Here is an 18956-nt window from a genome sequence, read left to right on the forward strand (position 1 = left end):
GGCACTGTGTGTGCCAGGGCTGGTGATGACAAATGCTACTAGTGGGCCTGCAGCGCAGATTGCGCCACCCACATGAGTAGCTTTTAAAAGGTGACTCAGGCCTGCCAGCGCAGGGCCTGGGTGCAGTCAGTGGACTGCCATGTCTGGCCAGTGTCCCCACTGGCTGGGCTTAACCCTCCCCTGTCTGTGCACCTCAGCCACCCCTATGGAAGGCTCCAGGTACCCCCCTGGGTAGGGTGCAGTGAATGGATAGGGTAGAGCGTGTACTAGTGCAGGTAACATGCTCTGGTAGAGAGCAGCAGCCACTTTGTGTGCTCACTGCTGTAGGGCTGTAGGGCTCCCTGGGGTAGCCTGGGGAGGCTGGTCCCATTGGATCCCAGCCTATCTCCCTATAGGAACAAGATGGAACATCCATGAAAGATATCCCTGAACTCAGAATTAAATGACACATCTTTTGGTGAAGGTTGTTTTTGGATCCTGGGGTTGAGAATAGCCTTTTTAGAAGTGGCTGTTCTTTTGTATAAACCTTTCTGTGTGCCTGGGCCTGTGTGTGGAATGCCTGCGTGACAGGAGCTGCAGGGCCCCGGAGGGGGTTGGAGTCAGCCCAGGGGTGAAAGGCGACATCTGTTGCCCGGGGAAGGGGAGAGAGAAGAGCCTGATAGTGCTGGGCTGTGCCTGCCTGACCACCGTGCTGGCTAACTCCCCTGCCGGTCCACTGTCACCTCTGGCCCTGAAGCTGTCAGGAAGAAGAACACCAGAAACATTCCAGAGCCAAGGATCCCCTTGCACAAAGGACTTCAAAGGCGTTCAGGGGTATAAGGGAAGGACCCCTTACTACAGAAGATTAGATTCTGAAACTCTACAATCAAGACGGACCCTCTGCTGGAAGGAGGACGGCGAGAGAACAAAAGGAAGATTGCCTTGCTGTGTGCTCTAAGGGCTGACCTGTTCTGCTGTATCACTGGAAGCTGAGGAGGGGAAAGGGACTTTGCTGTGGGCTGTGTCCCTGCCTGCTTGAAACTGCTGAGACTTTGCTGTGTGCTGTGCCTACAGCTTGAATCTCCAAGGGCCTGAGAAGAGCTGGCTCCCTGTCTGCAACCCAGGAACATAAAGGTTGCCCAAGGACTGCAAGACTCTGCTGTGCCCCCCCCTGAAGCTGTGGGCCGGGGAGATCGTGAATCTGCTGTGTGCAGTGAACATCGGGGACTGCTCGACTAAGCCTGGCTGTGTGTCCCGGATAGCGCGCTGGCTGCTCTCTGCTCTGATTGAGAGCGCCGCGCTGATTGCTGCCTGCTTTGCCCCGAGATCGGCGTGTTCATCGACACGTGCTCGTGGGGGCCGAGGGGTTCTGAAGCTCCCCCAGCGCAGCGCGGGTTAATTCCGCTTGCCTGCATCATCACCGCCGCGGGCCCGGGCCCTGAAATCGACCTCGAGGGTCTGCTTGCATTCACGAAGGGGCCGTGCGGTGATTGGCCGTGGCCGGAGGCTGGTAGAGAAGTGCCGCGACCGGATTGGCCGATTCGCCCAAAGCTGCGGTGACGTCGCGGAGGGCTCGGCAGAAGTGCCGCGACCGGATTGGCTGATTCCCCCCAGAGCTGCGGACGTCACTGAGGGCTCGGCAGAAACGCCGCGACGGGATTGGCTGGCTTCGCTGAAGCTGCTGCGAGAGCCGAGGAAGTGCTGTGATCACCGCCGGGACCGGGGAAGACTGACCCGACCTCGCCGAGGGATCTGGAGAAGTGCTCGAGCCCCCGGCCTGCCGTCTCTGCTCCCCGCCGCTCCCCGAAGGATTGAGAGCAGGCGGAGAGCCTGCTGAGACCGGCCGGGCCCGAGCGTGAATGAGCGCTCCCCAGCGAGGTCCACCTGAGGCAGGAGAAGTGCCGGGGGAGGGAAAAGGAGTCCCCCCCGGCCCTCGGGTGAGACGCGCTTGTAGCGCTTAGGCTTCTCAGCGGTAGGGGATGATTCCTCTGGCACAGGTTGGCATCCACCTTGTTTTCCTTGCTCGTTTTTAGGGCTAATCTAAAGTCAATCAGTATTACTCGTTGTTTTTGATACCGAGGGACTAGAGACTATTTTTGTTTTGATTCTGAGGACTGCCTATTTACAAGAACCATTAAGAATTAAGTGCAACCTTGTTCTAAATGAAGTGTTTAACGTGCAACCTTTAAGTTAGAAATGCTATGTGTTTTAAAGAAGTGATTATCATGCAACTGCTTCATTTACATGCTGAAACTAGATAAAGTTATATATTTTTATAAAAATATACTTACTTGTGTGGTCTCAGTTTGTGGTGGATTGGGGATTATTGTTGTGTTAAGTGCAAATGTTATCCACATTGTCTCCGAGTTTAGCCTAGACTGCTCGCGCCATGCTACCTAGAGGGTGAGCAGGGGTTATCTCAGAGGGTTATTCCGTTGCCCTGACCGGAGCTAGGGGTCCCTACTTGGGCCAAGGTACTTACCTTTGCCAACCAGAGACTCCCGGTTCTAACAGGTGTGTATCCGTTTTGAAGGTTATTCTTGCTGGTGGAAGTTCGAAGGGCGCTCAGTACCATATTCTATTTTGTTGTCTAGGGTGACTATTTCCCTATGGTGTACTCTACTTAGGGGAGGTTGTGTTGTTTTCCAGGGTGAGTACCCTACTCAAGGTATGTTGTGTCTGCATTTTAGCGGCACCGTATTGTGTTTGTGCACCCTTGTAGGTGTGGTGTATCAACCTTATTCTCCATTGCATTGGCTTTTGTCCACCTTAGACATGCCCGGTTCTCTCCTTTTACCTAAGGGAGGTGGATGGGGCATGGAGTAGGGATTTTTGAAATTTTGTTGTATTTCTTTTCTTACGTATGCTTTTCCTCATGTTTTGTATTTATTCATCTATGTACATTTGGAAATTCCCTTTGTATTTTGATGGAATTCTAATTCCTGATGTAATGTACCTATTCTTAATGTACATTTGGAAATGCTCCTTCTCCCTCTTCTCTTGTGACTCTTACTATGATGATTCCAGTCTTTCACCTCTTTCCTGCTGTTTGTTCCCTAAGGAAGGAGGATGAGTAGTAGCTCTTCCCACTGCATTGCTCATCAAGAATGCCTGGGTGCCGGTGTGTGTCTGGAATGTCACTTGGTGAAACCAGGCTGAGCAGCAGGAGCCTGCTCCTGGTGGGGCTGCGCTTGTACCATCTATCTTCTCCTACTCTCCTATTCTGGAACCAAGCTACAATAAAGAAGTATTCTACTTATACAGCTGGACTGTGTATCTTCCTTTTACTACAGAGAACTGTCTTTTATAGATGACTCGGATAGTCAGAGCTCAGCTGTAGACAGCGTGCTGCACCTTGAATTCATGGGGGTACGAGAGCAAAGTTGGGGACCTACTAAGATCTCACCTTTTGCAAAAACAGTCAATAGAGAGTTACTTCTGGCCTTTGTACGCTAATGATTTCTTTGGTACAAGGACTTGGCAGTTAAGCTGTCACTTTTTAATGTTCCAATGCGAGGAGAGGGACTGCGTTGTCCACCCACCAAAAGCTAAATGTAGTCAAGCATTAGCAAGCGGAGACGTGCTAGAGTTTACATGTTGCTGCTTAAGGCAAATGCACTCCCTGGGCCGCTTGAGCGCTGTAAGGCCATCTCTGAAGGACTCTAGCAAAAGGTTTGCTGAGGCCGACGGACTAGCAGCAGCAGCACCGGGCCTGGCTGCAAATAACAGAATAAAGGTACAGCTGTTTCCAAGAAAGCAGCAACAATTCATCATCTCCTAATTGCAGGGAAATAGACAATAAGGACACAAAACAACCTATGCTCTCCATAACAGTTTGATGACAAGACTGATCTACAAAATGAGCACCACCTTTTTAGGTCTCAGCCTGCGTAGTCTCGCCGGCGAGATCTAATGTTTCTTAGTGTGGGGCTTAAACCCGCCCCTCTTCTCCATTGGCTGGCTTCCTAAACGGAGGCCAGCCATTGGAGAAGACGGGCGTCTTTCCATTCAAGCCCCGTCTTTTTGGGATTGAGGGGTGTGTTTTTTCGTTTCTTTCTCACCTCTTCCCATTGGCTGGAATTTTAAATTCCAGCCAATGGAAGAGGAGAGAAAGAAAAACATGCCCCCCAGTCGGAAAATGACGGGGCGTTTCTCCGAGGCATTTCTGCATGACCTCGGAGAAACATGGTGGTGTCATGGCGTCGTCCGCTTTCCTGCCGGAGCCCGCTTGTCTCCATTGTAAAAGCATCACACTGTTTGTCAATGAACCCAAAAGCAGCTTTAAACACTTCATGCTTGTCAGCTATGCTTGCCCAAAAGTCTTCCCAAAACATTGTAAAATGTGAAATAAGCAGAATTTTTAAGAGCCTGGTGTATTACGGGAGCGTCGGTTCCAGAACGCCTTCCATATATCCAGGACAGCTCCTGTGTTATATGTCACACTTGTCCATGGAGCTCAGGGGGTGTCCTGGATTCGGGGGCGGTCGTGCGGTGTGAGGGTATCGGCTTACACTTCTACCTTTGCGCCTCGGTCCCGTCACTCGTCTCGACTGCGATCCGCGTCCAGCAGGGGGCGCTGCGGGCGGGGGCTCCACGGTCTGACGTCAGCCGCGCTCCCACCGCCTCTCCAAATTGGCGAACTCCGGAGGAGTCGTGAAGCCTTCTCCGCAGAGCATGGAGCGCGGGCGCCCGCTTGGCAGCACCAGTGCCTCCGTCGCCCGGGGAGGCAGATAACGCGCGGGCCCGGCCGCCGTCGCCGAATACGCCGCCACGCCAAGCGGGATCGGTTCACCGGATCGGGAGCGTTAGGGAAACTTGGGGGAAGTTGCTGGCCGAGTCATGGACGCCCCCGCCGGACTGTGGCTGCTGCTGGCCGCGCTGCTTGGAGGGCCGGCAGGGGCACAGCTCCCCTCCACCACACGTGAGACCTCGCGCGCCCTGTACAATGCGGTGGAAGAGCCCCCGGCTAGCGCTGTGAACTCCATGGAAGGGGGTGGGGGAGGTGGAGCAACACCAGAGATCACCTTCAGCGCTGGCAGGGAGGAGGACTTTCGAGGGGGGGGAGGGGGGGAAGACTCAGCACAAGTGCTTTCAGGTGTCTGTCCAGTCAAGCCTGTGGAGTGAGGCCGACCCGCCGGACTTCAGGTGTGTGGGTTCATGTTGATCGAAGTTGGCAGAGCCTGCAACTTCCGCCATGTTTCGTGCTTTTGTTTTGGAGAAAGGGCTCATGGTCATCCCGGGAGTGATTTAATAGCTGTTGTGGAGAGGGAGCACCTTTTAGCTCAACTCCTACTGGGGGAGGGGTGCGACTTAAAGCTTGCTTGTCTTGCCTCTGTTCCCTGGTTGTTATCGTTTTTTCTTGCCTCTGTTCCCTGGTTGTAATTGTTTTTCTTGCCTCTGGTAGTGATCGTTTTTCTTGCCTCTGTTCCCTGGTTGTTATCGTTTTTCTTGCCTCTGTTCCCTGGTTGTGATCATTTTTTTGTCTCTGTTCCCTGGTTGTGATCATTTTCTTGCCTCTGTTCCCTGGTTGTGATCGTTTTTTCTTGCCTCTGTTCCCTGGTTGTGATCGTTTTTTCTTGCCTCTGTTCCCTGGTTGTTATAGTTTTTCTTGCCTCTGTTCCCTGGTTGTGATCGTTTTTTCTTGCCTCTGTTCCCTGGTTGTGCCAGTTTTCTTGCCTCTGTTCCCTGGTTGTGATCGTTTTTTCTTGCCTCTGTTCCCTGGTTGTGCCAGTTTTCTTGCCTCTGTTCCCTGGTTATCGTTTTTCTTGCCTCTGTTCCCTGGTTGTGATGGTTTTTTCTTGCCTCTGTTCCCTGGTTGTGATCGTTTTTTCTTGCCTCTGTTCCATGGTTGTTATAGGTTTTCTTGCCTCTGTTCCCTGTTGTGCTCGCTTTTCTTGCCTCTGTTCCCTGGCTGTGATCGCTTTTCTTGCCTCTGTTCCCTGGGGCGCTACTGGGCAGAGTTGGGCGTGTGGTGAGGGGCAGTGGGTGCCGAGGTCATGGACGCCAGCGCACCGGCTGACCTGGACTGATGGAAGCAACGGGTGAGCTCTGGGAGTTGCTGGGGGCCTCGAATAACCCATTTGTAAATAAGGAGAGTCCCCGGGGTGAGGGTGTGTGTGTGTCTCTGTGGCTCTGTGTGTGTGTGTGTGGCTCTGTGTGTGTGTGTATGTGTGTGTGTGGCTCTATGTGTGTGGCTGTGTGTGTGTGGCTGTGTGTGTCTGTGGCTGTGTGTGTGTCTGTGGCTGTGTGTGTGTCTGTGGCTGTGTGTGTGTGTGGGGCTGTGTGTGTGTGTGGGGCTGTGTGTGTGTGTGGGTATGTGTGTGTGTGTGGGGCTGTGTGTGTGTGTGGCTTTGTGTGTGGGTGTGTTGGGAGATTAAGCTATTGCCATTGTAAATGACAATGCCATTTATTTATCTGTTTTCAAAATAAACACATAAATAAAAAATTTGTCATTTACAATGCCAACAGCTCTAACTTTTGCAAAGGCGTGGCCGTTGCATTGTAAATGCTTGTTATATGAGTAATGGAAAAAGGTCACACAAAACAATACTTTTTATTTTAAATCAGGGGTGGTCACTATTGGTCAAAGTGGGCCAGACCAATGCCTTACAATCATGGACTAAGTAAATGATCCCTGGTTGGATTTACTCCATACAATGGATGTGCTCAAAATCTGGCATGGATCCATCCTTAAATGAACAACCCTCGACATCCACAGGATAAAACAATAGCAAAGGCGTGGGAGCGGCACTGCACAGATCAAGGTCGACCAGATTAAGAGGGAGTCATTTCTGAAGTTCTAGAGGCAGGTATTTTGTTAGGCTTTCATCCCAGAAGGTGCTATTTGTATCTCAGAAAAAAAATCCACTTTGGCCCCATATTTAATGATTAAGATTTAGCCTAGATGCTATAGATTGCTTGGTGAGCATGGGCAATTAAACTCAAATGTGATGGATTCTAAATGCATTTTACTTTTTTAGTTAATGGCTTATTTTGGATTTTTTTTTCAACAAGTAAAGGCGACCAACATATGAATGAAGCAATATTACATTCCTAATTTAATAGCTCACATATGTTGGCATTCAAGAACCGTTTTGGCAGATGAGCTACCAGTGTATGAAAGCACTGTCTTTCCAAAACAGTGTAGGATGTTTTTTTCTCTCACCACCTTATTAACTTGAACACCTGTACTTAGGACCGTTACCATGATTGGCAAGTTGACTTTTATTTTAAATGAGATTAGAGAGCCTGAAAAAAAAATAGACCAGGCTAGTTTTTGTAAAATTACCAACTTAAATACAAAACTGAAGTCATTACTGGTAGACAAACATTGACCCTTCGACGCCACGCCTGGACCGTTATTTCCTCCTACCAACTTCAACAGCCTCAGGCTTACTTGGCAACACACTTTAGCCAACACTTAAAAAAGATTCTCATCAACCTCCGCATGGGCCTCCACGAGTCCAAGGACCTAAGACCTTCCTGGAAATCTCAAGACAACTGCCCAAACTGTAGACTCTGCGGCTACCAAAACGAATCTTTAATTCACTTATTTTGTGTGTGCCCATTCCTCACGGTAGCCAGAAAACAGTTTTTACGGGACATTTTAAACAAAATGAACATAAGAACATGTCGCCAGGCCGTTATAATTTGGCTGGGAGGTTCATCACCAATCCTGACTTGTAGGTGTCTTAAATTTATGATTGAAATTGGAAAGCAGCTACAGGTCCGTGCATGATCTTGTTACACACTGCCTGAGGCTACTCCCCCACGACGTTCGCAACGGGTCCCGACAAAGTTTTAACCTTTTCTTTTAACTTTGACATTATCTTTTGTTTTAGCAATTTAATGAAATTTGTTTTGTGCATTTAGGCCAACTGTACCTTTGCTATTGTAAGGATTTTTATTAATTCAACAATAAAATAATTCATTCATTCATTCAAGAGAGCCTGAAATTCTTTCTTTATGGAAATAGCGTCGGTCACCTGTAGCTAAAACCTTTTTATGTCTGACTCATTAATGGTAAGTAATGAGCTACTGCTTGAAACTGTTCTGCAAGAGGTTTATAACTTTTTGTCTTTGCTGTTTAAACAATGGCTTATGAGAGCATCTTATAAGGTGAAACTAAATTGGTTACTATTTTGCAATCCATGCATGCTGGCATTTTTCCCGTAGACTGAATTTGATCTCCAGGGTTGGCACCATCTGATGCAAGTATTCTAATTCATCATGCAACTTAAGCAGGAGTGTCATCTCAACCTCTGCCTCCAGAGAGGCAATCAGACACTCAACATGTATTGTTATGTGCTGTTTTGGAGTGACATGCAACTACAGGGAGAGGATCTGGGGGGAAAAAGCAGGTTTAGTCTAGCCGGATGCCCCCATTAAAGAGGCTGGTGTTTTATTTGCACTTGTTAATCTGCACCACTTATTTCAATGTTGTCTTTCAGTAAAGTTATAGTTTAAAACATCCCCTCCAGGCTTCAAAGAAATTCCTCAAGCCACAGGTCCTGTCCACTGTGTTGGAGAATGCAGGTACTACGCATCAGCCCTGCTGCTGGGCTGTCAAAGAACTTTAAAGAGATGTGCCGGGAACCCAATCCGGGGTAAATGCCTGGTAATTACACATAGGTCCAAACCAACTGATTACAGTGATTCCTCAAGGGCTGTCCAACAGTGCACAGGGTAAGGTTGACCAACTCACAGGTCATGCCAAGACTTCCTTAAGCACAGACGGAGCTTGATGTCTTAGCAGGCACCCCAAAGTCGAAGCTTACACTCTATAAAAGCAATAAGTCGGGGCTCCAGAGACAACCGCCTGGTACAGCAAGGCTTCTGGGCAGACAGAAGTAAACCCATGCTACATCTGTAAAGAATTAGAAAACATTTTCCATGCTGGCTCAATTAGCATTATTACTGACTAGTCTGTTCCTTCAGAAAACTCATGGTGATACACTCAGGGTTAAAGCGGTGACTGCCTCCAACAATGTTAACTGGGACTCTCGTTAGCACATACACCCCATTACTTAAACATTTCCATTGGCTACAAATGAGATTCGCAGTGTAATTTATGATTCTCTGCACTATCTTCCGAGCTCTTAATGGCCTAGCTCCTGCATTTATTTCCAAGCGTACTACAAGATGTTTTTATGAGGTCTCAAGAAATGCCAAATCTAAATTAGGAGGTCAGATCTTTTCAATTTGTGCACCATCTTTGTGGAATTCTCCTCCGATTTCGCTTAAGACAAAAACGGAATTGACCCCTTCAAAAAAGCCTAAAAGACCTGATCTTCTTGCACGCCTATACATGCTAACCCAAGTCACACTTGCAAACTACTCAGTCTCATACTTAGGTGATTTATAAAACCACTCACCTATTTTGTCTAGCGCCCAGAAACCTGTTGGTGATTGTGCATTATTAATTATCACCAACATAACCAAATATGTTACCAGTAAAACACTACACTTAAGATACCTAGTGCAATGAAAATCAATGCTTAAAGGGAATAAAGGTGCCTTACCCAAATCAAGCACACAATTCTTTGTAGGCCTGGCTTAACATTGAAGCTGTTCGAAGACAAATTGTGATCAGTTACTGAAAAATATACATAGAGCGGAGCGGGCTTTGGCTCCCACCAGAGGACTACTCCTTACTCAACTCATGCTACTGGATGATTGGTAAAGGAGTCCAGCTCCTCTAGATTATTTACACTGCAATGCATGAAAGATTATATTACATTTGAAAAGCACTCCGAATCCTCACACAATAATTATTTATTTCACATATGCACAATATATAGAATGCAAACGGATTGTGTTGGTTTTTCATAGCAGCAGGCTTCTTTAATATTTTAGTATAACTAAAAATGTATGCCAGACCTACTGATTTTGCTAATGTTTGTTTATTGTGCTGCTTGCTTATCAGAAAGCACGATTGATTAATGCTAAAGCTATCACAGGGTGCTTGCGATCAATGCCAATACTGCACACACCAATTAGAAGGCAGTTGTGCTTAAGTTAGGAGGACGCTATTACCTTCTTCCCAGGACCTTTTCCAGTTTTACCTCACAAATTATCTATCATTATAAAGTTAATTCTAGTTTTGCTTTCAAATTGTGCCCTAGCATGACCCGAAAACACCGCAAATAGCTTGATACATAAACGTACAGTACAGCAGATGTCAACAGGAGCAGGCCTAATGTGGCCACACGTTCTCTATTCTAATAAATCATGGCGTTGCATTATTAGCAATTTGGCAACTAGGCACTTTCCGAAGCTACTGCTATCTTTCAGGCAAGTAAGGGACCAAAGAAGGTGAAATTGTGTGCAGATACGCACACAGGATTCCACAATGAAAAAGAGCAAATACATCAATTTCTACTATATTACAGCAGGAATGTTACAACCTTCCTGTGTGGAAGCTTCCCATAAGACTGATTTAGGCTTCTGAAAGAAGCTACATAATTGTTTTGGTACTGTCCCCTCTTTTCTATCCAATTATTTCTTCGCACCCAACAATCACAACCGCCCTTTCCTCCTTCTCGGTACTCTTTCACGGAATCTGAAAAATGTATTTATTGGAAAAATAATGGATTGTTTTGCTAACATGCACCTTGGGGTGGAAAGCACAATGGGAAACCAAATTAATACATGAAATACATAAATATTCCAAAGAGAATTCACTTGGCTTCGAATCAGGTTCTCCATCACGATCACCTGCATTCTGAATGCATAACTAGCCTTTGGCCTCAAACACATAGTTCACAACTGTCCTACGAGTATTTGTACCTCAGCCTGTGAAAGCTGCTCCTTAAGTTTCTCAACCTCTTCCCGTAGCTCTCGGATTACTCTGGCGTTTGGATCTTCATTCACCACGGCATGGTTGACGATTCTCTTGGCGCGGTCGGCATATCTCAGCGTGGAAAGAGTTTCTTCGTAGTTGTCAGCTGCTGGGCTAATTGTGGCAATCATGGCTGTTTTGCTGTTGCCTCCCAAGTTGTCCTTTAAAGTAATCAATATAATGTGTATTAGGAGCAAAATGTGACCCCCCCTCAGGTTAACAAAATACAAACAAAGTCTATTAACTGAATTTTGCCTAAAGAATATAGTTTCAAGTTTCCTCTGGTGGTTTCAATAAATCTTGGGAAAGCACTTGTAATTAAAAACCAACCTCGGCTGGTAGGTTCTTTTAGGAGTCTCAGTAAAAGTTGTCCAAATAATCAAGATTAATTACACTTTGAGGCTTCAAGGGGAAGAACGGCTTTAATTAGCTATGGCCGTGACAGGCAATTTGGCACCGTCTGTTTTCTCCATTTCTTTGTCCTGTGATGAGTGTACCTGTCCCTATAGCAGCACCAAAGGCTAGCATGAGGTATTTCCTCCAAGAGATTGAAAAATTAAAGGCTGTGCCTAGCACAAGTGCAGCTTTCCTCCACATGCATTCGGGAAACAGAACTGGTTACCTTGAGGAAGTCCCTCACTGGGGGATGCAGAATAAAAATTATAAATTCAGTTGTTGGAGTTTAAATTATTTCAGCACAGGTAAATTCTAATACATCCTGATTACAGAACTAATACCATTTGCACATATATATAGGCTGCTCCTTAATGCATCTATAAACAACAGCCCGATATTAAACTATATACAGGAATATCCTTGCAGTGTGACTTCGTTTTATTGTGTTTGTGATATGAATTGTTACAAAAACAAACCTCAGAGCTTTTTCTCTGACATCACAGATACTTGGAGAATTGTATTACTAAACATGATTCTGAAATCTCACTCTTAGGACCAAAAACACATGAAGTAAAACTGACATATATTTTTTTTAAACTCAGTGGACCTGTGTAAGAAAGGGCCCCTTTGTCATGGTACCCCCAGTTTTTGTCGCTGTACTGATATTTTTCGACTGATGTGCATTAGGTCCCTGCTAACCAGGCCCCAGTGCCAGGCTTTTTCCCTAAAACAAGGTAAAATGGTCTAACTGTAACACAATTGGCACACATTTCAGCACACCTGTAAGTCCCTAGTAAGTGGTACCCGGTGTACCTAGGGCGTGGTTACTAAAGAGGGTCCGTAAGGGATGCAACATGTATTACTCCACCCTATGGGACCCCCATACAAACTGCATGCAGCCTGCGTGTCATGGTGCAAACCATGAGTGAAAATCTAACATGACACTCACTGAATGCTATGCCAACGTCACAGCATGTAATATGTAAATGTACAGGAATTTATATAGCGCAAATCACCAAGCGGTTTCTAAGCGCTTGCTTAGGGAACCCGTCCTGGTATTCCCCTGTGAGATAACCCCAGCAGGGTATCCGCAAGGTGAAAGCCAGGTATCCCACCGCGAGGGGCCGTTGTGGAGATTAAGCAAGCTATTGCCCAGAGTCGCAGAGTGTGAACCTGTGAATCGAGTAGGCACCGGAGCGAGAATTGTCGAGTCCATGGACATTTTAGGACTCAAGACCCCGCTGAGCCGGGAATTGAACCCTGGTCCCGGGCTGACCTCTGCTTCCAGGTCTGCCTCCTCTAACCAGTGACGATTCAGAAAAGGGAGTGGTGATGAACAGAGTGTCTGAATTAAGCAGACCACTCTTACCCAGTCCAAAGATCAGGGCTTGATCCATCACCGTTATTTAGCTCACTGCCCCATCCCAGCTCAGAACCTGGCTATATGCAAATTAGTCTGTCCCTGGCCCAGTGCATCATGGGAACAGGGCAGACCAAACTACCAAGCCAATTCTTCACCAGAAAGGAGACAAGCTTCCGGGGACCGGTTTCTGGCATTTCAGCCGTCGTCGGCCCGGCTTGCTTGAATCCTGATGTAGCCAGGTTCTGAGCTGGGATGGTGCAGTGAGCTAAAAAACGGTGATGGATCAAGCCGGGCCGACGACGGCTGAAATGCCAGAAACCGGTCCCCGGAAGCTTGTTTCCTTCCCAAAATAAGAATTGGCTTGGTAGTTTGGTTTGCCCTGTTCCCATCATGCACTGGGACAGGAACAGACTAATTTGCATGTAGCCAGGTTCTGAGCTGGGATGGTGCAGTGAGCTAAAAAACGGTGATGGATCAAGCCCTGATCTTTGGACTGGGTAAGAGTGGTCTACTTAATTCAGACACTCTGTTCATCACCACCCCCTTTTCTGAATCATTTTGTCCACCATAAGCGTGGAAGGGTATACTCAGATGTGGGTCCCTTGCTCATTGAACCATCAGGATTCAAGCAAGCCTGGCCGACGACGGCTGAAATGCCAGAAACCGGTCCCCGGAAGCTTGTTTCCTTCCCAGTATAAGAATTGGTTTGGTAGTTTGGTTTGCCCTGTTCCCATCATGCACGGGGACAGGAACAGACTAATTTGCATGTAGCCAGGTTCTGAGCTGGGATGGTGCAGTGAGCTAAAAAACGGTGATGGATCAAGCCCTGATCTTTGGACTGGGTAAGAGTGGTCTGCTTAATTCAGACACTCTGTTCATCACCACCCCCTTTTCTGAATCCTCTAACCAGTGAGCCACACTTCTCCAATATATGTAAGTCACCCCTACTGCAAGCTTTGTAACCCTAAGGCAGGGTACATTATATTACATATGAAGGCATATCTGCATGAGCAGATATACCCCTATGCTGTCTAGTTCAACTACTAGGTGGTACAAGTGAACAGGTAAGTCAACTTAAGTATATGTACTGGGTATTGGTCATTACGGGTTTCCCAGCTACATGATCGCTTTACTGAAACCTATGGTGTTTGGTATCAAACACCTTGCCTTAATAAATCTGTATTGTTGCCAGTACAAGTTTATTATGACATGCCCCCAAAGAGCACCTTAGAAGCGCCCCGTGAAAAACCTACCACTATCTAGTGTGCTAACTGACTGGTATCGACCAGCCTGCCACCAGAGACAAGTTTCTATCCATGTTTCAGTGGCTCACAGGACCACTTCAACACATGGAGAGGGGGACATGGACTTCAGGAAAGGACACTGGCAGGAGGGGACAAAAGAGAGGGAAGAAAGAAAGGAGAACACAGAAGGAAGTAGATAAATGGGAAAACAGACAAAAAGCCAGGCAGGGATAAACAGACTACAGACAGAAACACTGGGCGATATGGAGGTACATGGAGACATGGACACAAAGAAACATCGGGAACGTATTATGAGAGATATGGACAAGGGGTAAAACAGGGTAACAATGGATGGACACAAGAGAAAGAGAGAAACCATAAGCGGACTGAGGAACACATAGGGCAGCCTTGGCCACAGAAAGGAAAAAGGCAGACATGAGGACACCAACATACGTAAACACATACAAACAAACACACACACTTACATGGAGTGTGTCAATCATGACAGAGAGCACACTTATTTCGACAGAGGGCCAACAGGCACTCTCCCCTCATGGTTTTCAGGAAAAAAGACTGCATAAAAGTTCGATCAGTTGTGACCAACCGCAAGTTGTGCGTCACCTGAACATGAGAACCATAGCAGCTCAAGCTAAAAAAATCTACGCTTTGGGCAAACTTCCACCTCAGCACTCTGCTGGGAAGAAGTACTCGGATTTTACTGTGGTAAATCTCTAGGGGACTCTTAACATGAGACAACACAGGGACACATACAGAGTTTATGAAATAAGGAGTAGGATAAGACAGAGTTGTTGAGCCAGGGACTTTCAACTTTCAAGTAATCTCAATAGCAATGTTTCAATGCCGTTACTTGCAAGCCTTTTATTAGGTTTCTGTGGAGAGTATTTTCTAGCACCTAAAAATGAAAGTTAGGGAAACACCAAGCAAACTGTCCCCTCTGTCACCTCAAAGCTGAAATCTGGTGGCATAAGTGAAGCCCCTGCAACATTTCTAGGTGCCTTCAATAACATAGAAGACAGTAATGACATGTTATTGCAATTACAAGCTAGTTCTCACATGATTGTAATAAGGCAATTAAGGAATGACCATTGTAGGACAAAACAGTAGCTCTCATATTAAAATTTGCTAGAATTTCTTGACTCCCAATTGTCTTCACCAGGGTGCATGTTGCACTTACACAGAACATTATCTTACCTTGAGAAGCCATGTGAGCACAGAGTCTCTATAAGGCACAAACTTGTTCTTCCCCTTTCCAGCAGCCTGGTCAGCCAACGAAGAGATCACTAAACCCAATGTTGTGAGCGACCTAACAATGGAAATCAAGCAAAGGTGTATAAAGGATGGCACCTGTTACCACGTACCAGCTTTATCTCTTGCGTGGTGAAGCAAATGACAAAATCAGTAAGGTGTCTGTGGTTGAGTGCTTTAAGTGTTACAATAAGAGACACTTACAAAAGAATTCTAACAGTACAACAAGATTGTATGAAATACAAATGGACTTCAAATAGCAGAAATACCTCAAGGACAATGGATAAAACATTAGCTACAGTAAAATTCAAGGCAATGCAAGAATTGAAAAGCATTACACTGTCATCTGGTATGGAAGGTAATTTATGTCAGGGAGGAAAACAGGAAGGGGGATCCAATCAGCAGCCAATTACTGTTCACTTCAAACAAAGCAATCGATTCTTTGCCTGGTATAATCAATAACCACAAAGAGGATAAAGCTTCTAATCCAATTCAAAGATAAAGAATGCAGCATAGTATTTTTAAGACAGAAATTAAACATCAGTAACAAGAAAGGCTTATATGCCATCAAAGCTTAAGAGGGCTCAAGTTCACAATGTTAATGGGTGGACTGCAGTCGACCCATATGTTCAAAGTGAATCTTATAATAACATAATAGATGAACCAAAAAACAGTAGCATCACATAAAACAGTAAGAACAAAACTAGGAAAATAGAAACATGGACAGTAAGATAATCATGGGGTAATTACTGTCTCTAGGAAGAGGTCCTTCATTAAAAAAAAAAAACTTACATAAAACTTTCTTGAGAAACGTCTAAAAGCGTGACATACTAGGTCAGTTCTGACATTATGGACAAGGTGAATATTACATTGTTCAACAAATATTTCAAGAATACAGCATCAAAAGTAGGCTTGAAAATTGCAACCACAGAACTGAGAAGGTATCGAGGAATGGGGGGGGGAACTTGGATGGTGACACGGAGGAGAAATAATCTGGATGTTTTTTTTTCCAGATGCTGTCATTTTTAAATTTAGCCATAATGTTATTTTCCATATCAACGCATCAATAAAGCACGCATTTTATCACTGTGATTTATACTTATCAACAATAAGACCTCATGTTTATGTGCGCTCAAAAATGATGTATACCTGCAATGAGAATATTAGCTAAATAAGTACAGATGGCAATTATCTGTATCAGATGTTCACCTGTCAAATATTTATGACAGAATACAGTTGCCCTATCAGGTTTTATTACAAACATTGGATAGCCCATCAGGATTGATGAAAATGTAGCTCCCCAGATTATTAGGGGTCACGAGGACCCAAAAGGGGAAGATTTTTATCTGCACATTGACTGGCAATGAAGGCACTATAGGAGCGGAGGCTCACTCGTAGGTGGTTGCTTTCTGCTGATGCTGTTTAACTCCCAGGAGATAAAATAATAGTTTTTTAGCCATGTGTGGCAATGAAGTGGAATGTGATAAATGTTGTATTCCTGTGACAGGTGCATGGGTCTAAACACAACAATGATGGACAGAATGTTGATCAATGTCACACATTCACCCCAGTCAAAAGATCTGGGCCCAAATCCATCGTTTTTCCACTCCACACCACCCTGGGTTAGACAATGGTGATATGCAAATAGCGCTGACCCTGTTGCCCCATGGGAACAGTCCAGTCCGAACTACAAAAGCCATGTCCTTCCTAGAACGGAAACAAGCATCCGAGGACCGGCCCGGTTTCGAGGTAACACCTCTCATCAGCCCGGCTAGCTTGATTCCAGTGGTGTGGAGTGTCTGGGACTCACGTCTGAGCATCCCCAGTACACTTAGAGCGGTAACTGCAAACACAACAATGATGGACAGAATGTGGATCAATGTCACACATTCACCCCAGTCAAAAGATCTGGGCCCAAATCCATCGTTTTTCCACTCCACACCACCCTGGGTTAGACAATGGCGATATGCAAATCAGCGCTGACCCTGTTGCCCCATGGGAACAGTCCAGTCCGAACTACAAAAGCCATGTCCTTCCCAGAACGGAAACAAGCATCCGAGGACCGGCCCGGTTTCGAGGTAACACCTCTCATCAGCCCGGCTAGCTTGATTCCAGTGGTGTGGAGTGTCTGGGACTCACGTCTGAGCATCCCCAGTACACTTAGAGCGGTAACTGCAAACACAACAATGATGGACAGAATGTGGATCAATGTCACACATTCACCCCAGTCAAAAGATCTGGGCCCAAATCCATCGTTTTTCCACTCCACACCACCCTGGGTTAGACAATGGCGATATGCAAATCAGCGCTGACCCTGTTGCCGCATGGGAACAGTCCAGTCCGAACTACAAAACCCCGCTCAGACGTGAGTCTCAGGCTCTCCACACCACTGGAGTCAAGCTATCCAGGCTGAATGAAGGCTGATAGCCAGAAACCGGTCCTTGGATGCTTGATTCCGGTCTGGGAAAGACAGGGCTTGGCAGTTCGGACTGGACTTTTCCCATGAGGCAAAAGGACAGAGCTGATTTGCATATAGCCAGTGTCTAACCCAGGGTGGTGTGGAGTGAAAAAAACGATGGATTTAGGCCCAGATCCTTGTACTGGGGTGAATGTATGACATTGTTCTACATTCTGTCCATCAACTGTGTTTTTTGTAATTTTCACCCCGAGTGGGCTGGGTATGCTCAGACGTGAGTCCCAGGCTCTCCACACCACTGGAGTCAAGCTATCCAGGCTGAATGAAGGCTGATAGCCAGAAACCGGTCCTTGGATGCTTGATTCCGGTCTGGGAAAGACAGGGCTTGGCAGTTCGGACTGGACTTTTCCCATGAGGCAAAAGGTCAGAGCTGATTTGCATATAGCCAGTGTCTAACCCAGGGTGGTGTGGAGTGAAAAAAACGATGGATTTAGGCCCAGATCCTTGTACTGGGGTGAATGTATGACATTGTTCTACATTCTGTCCATCAACTGTGTTTTTTGTAATTTTCACCCCGAGTGGGCTGGGTATGCTCAGACGTGAGTCCCAGGCTCTCCACACCACTGGAGTCAAGCTATCCAGGCTGAATGAAGGCTGATAGCCAGAAACCGGTCCTTGGATGCTTGATTCCGGTCTGGGAAAGACAGGGCTTGGCAGTTCGGACTGGACTTTTCCCATGAGGCAAAAGGTCAGAGCTGATTTGCATATAGCCAGTGTCTAACCCAGGGTGGTGTGGAGTGAAAAAAACGATGGATTTAGGCCCAGATCCTTGTACTGGGGTGAATGTATGACATTGTTCTACATTCTGTCCATCAACTGTGTTTTTTGTAAGGTGCATGGGTCAGCACGTTAGCGGACTAAGTGCGAACAAAATCAAGAATCCAAATAAGAAATAGCATTTAAGGTTCTCTGGCACATGTTTCAATACCAAACACAATCTGAGTAGACCGGAGACCTAGAGAGATCGAGCACAGGATTTTCATCTCATTGAGGCCTACACAAAGTCATTGCTTAAAGCAGCTTTACACCAACTATGTGCTTTTCTCAAAGAGTGGAAACTTCCCCCCATGTATTTCATGAGCCCATGAAGGATCTATAACACACATGAAACCGTTCTAAGGAGAAAATGAACAAAGATTGGGATAATTCCTTACTGGTGTCCAGATACAGAATGCTCATCAGGTGGACTCTGGCCATTTCAAACATGGACGTCCAGATATGGGCCCTAAATCCTAGTAGAGGGTATAGTTTCTGTGGTTGTGAGGAAAGAAGAGAAGATCAGTCTAACAGAGGGTAAGTTTACATGTTTTTTAAAAAGCCTTGTGTGAGCTAAATATCTGCCTATGTATGCTGGTGAAGGAAAGGTCCATTGCTCAAAGTCGAGAACTGTTA

At 46.2% G+C, this 18956-nt stretch overlaps 1 protein-coding gene across 4 annotated transcripts in view; it reads right to left on the reverse strand.

The window, feature by feature from the left end:
- Positions 1-18956, reverse strand: part of KIF13A (kinesin family member 13A) — an 836323-nt gene that overhangs the window by 390825 nt on the left and 426542 nt on the right. For all 4 annotated transcript variants that reach the window (XM_078687977.1, XM_078687975.1, XM_078687976.1 and 1 more), the window contains 2 exons: positions 15035-15146; positions 10768-10980 (listed from right to left, as the gene is read on the reverse strand). In XM_078687977.1, the coding sequence (XP_078544103.1) occupies positions 10768-10980; positions 15035-15146 (325 nt within the window). The remainder of the gene's footprint in view (positions 1-10767; positions 10981-15034; positions 15147-18956) is intronic.

The sequence above is a fragment of the Lissotriton helveticus genome, chromosome 4_1, assembly GCF_964261635.1.
Source record: "Lissotriton helveticus chromosome 4_1, aLisHel1.1, whole genome shotgun sequence".
NCBI classification, from domain to species: domain Eukaryota; kingdom Metazoa; phylum Chordata; class Amphibia; order Caudata; family Salamandridae; genus Lissotriton; species Lissotriton helveticus.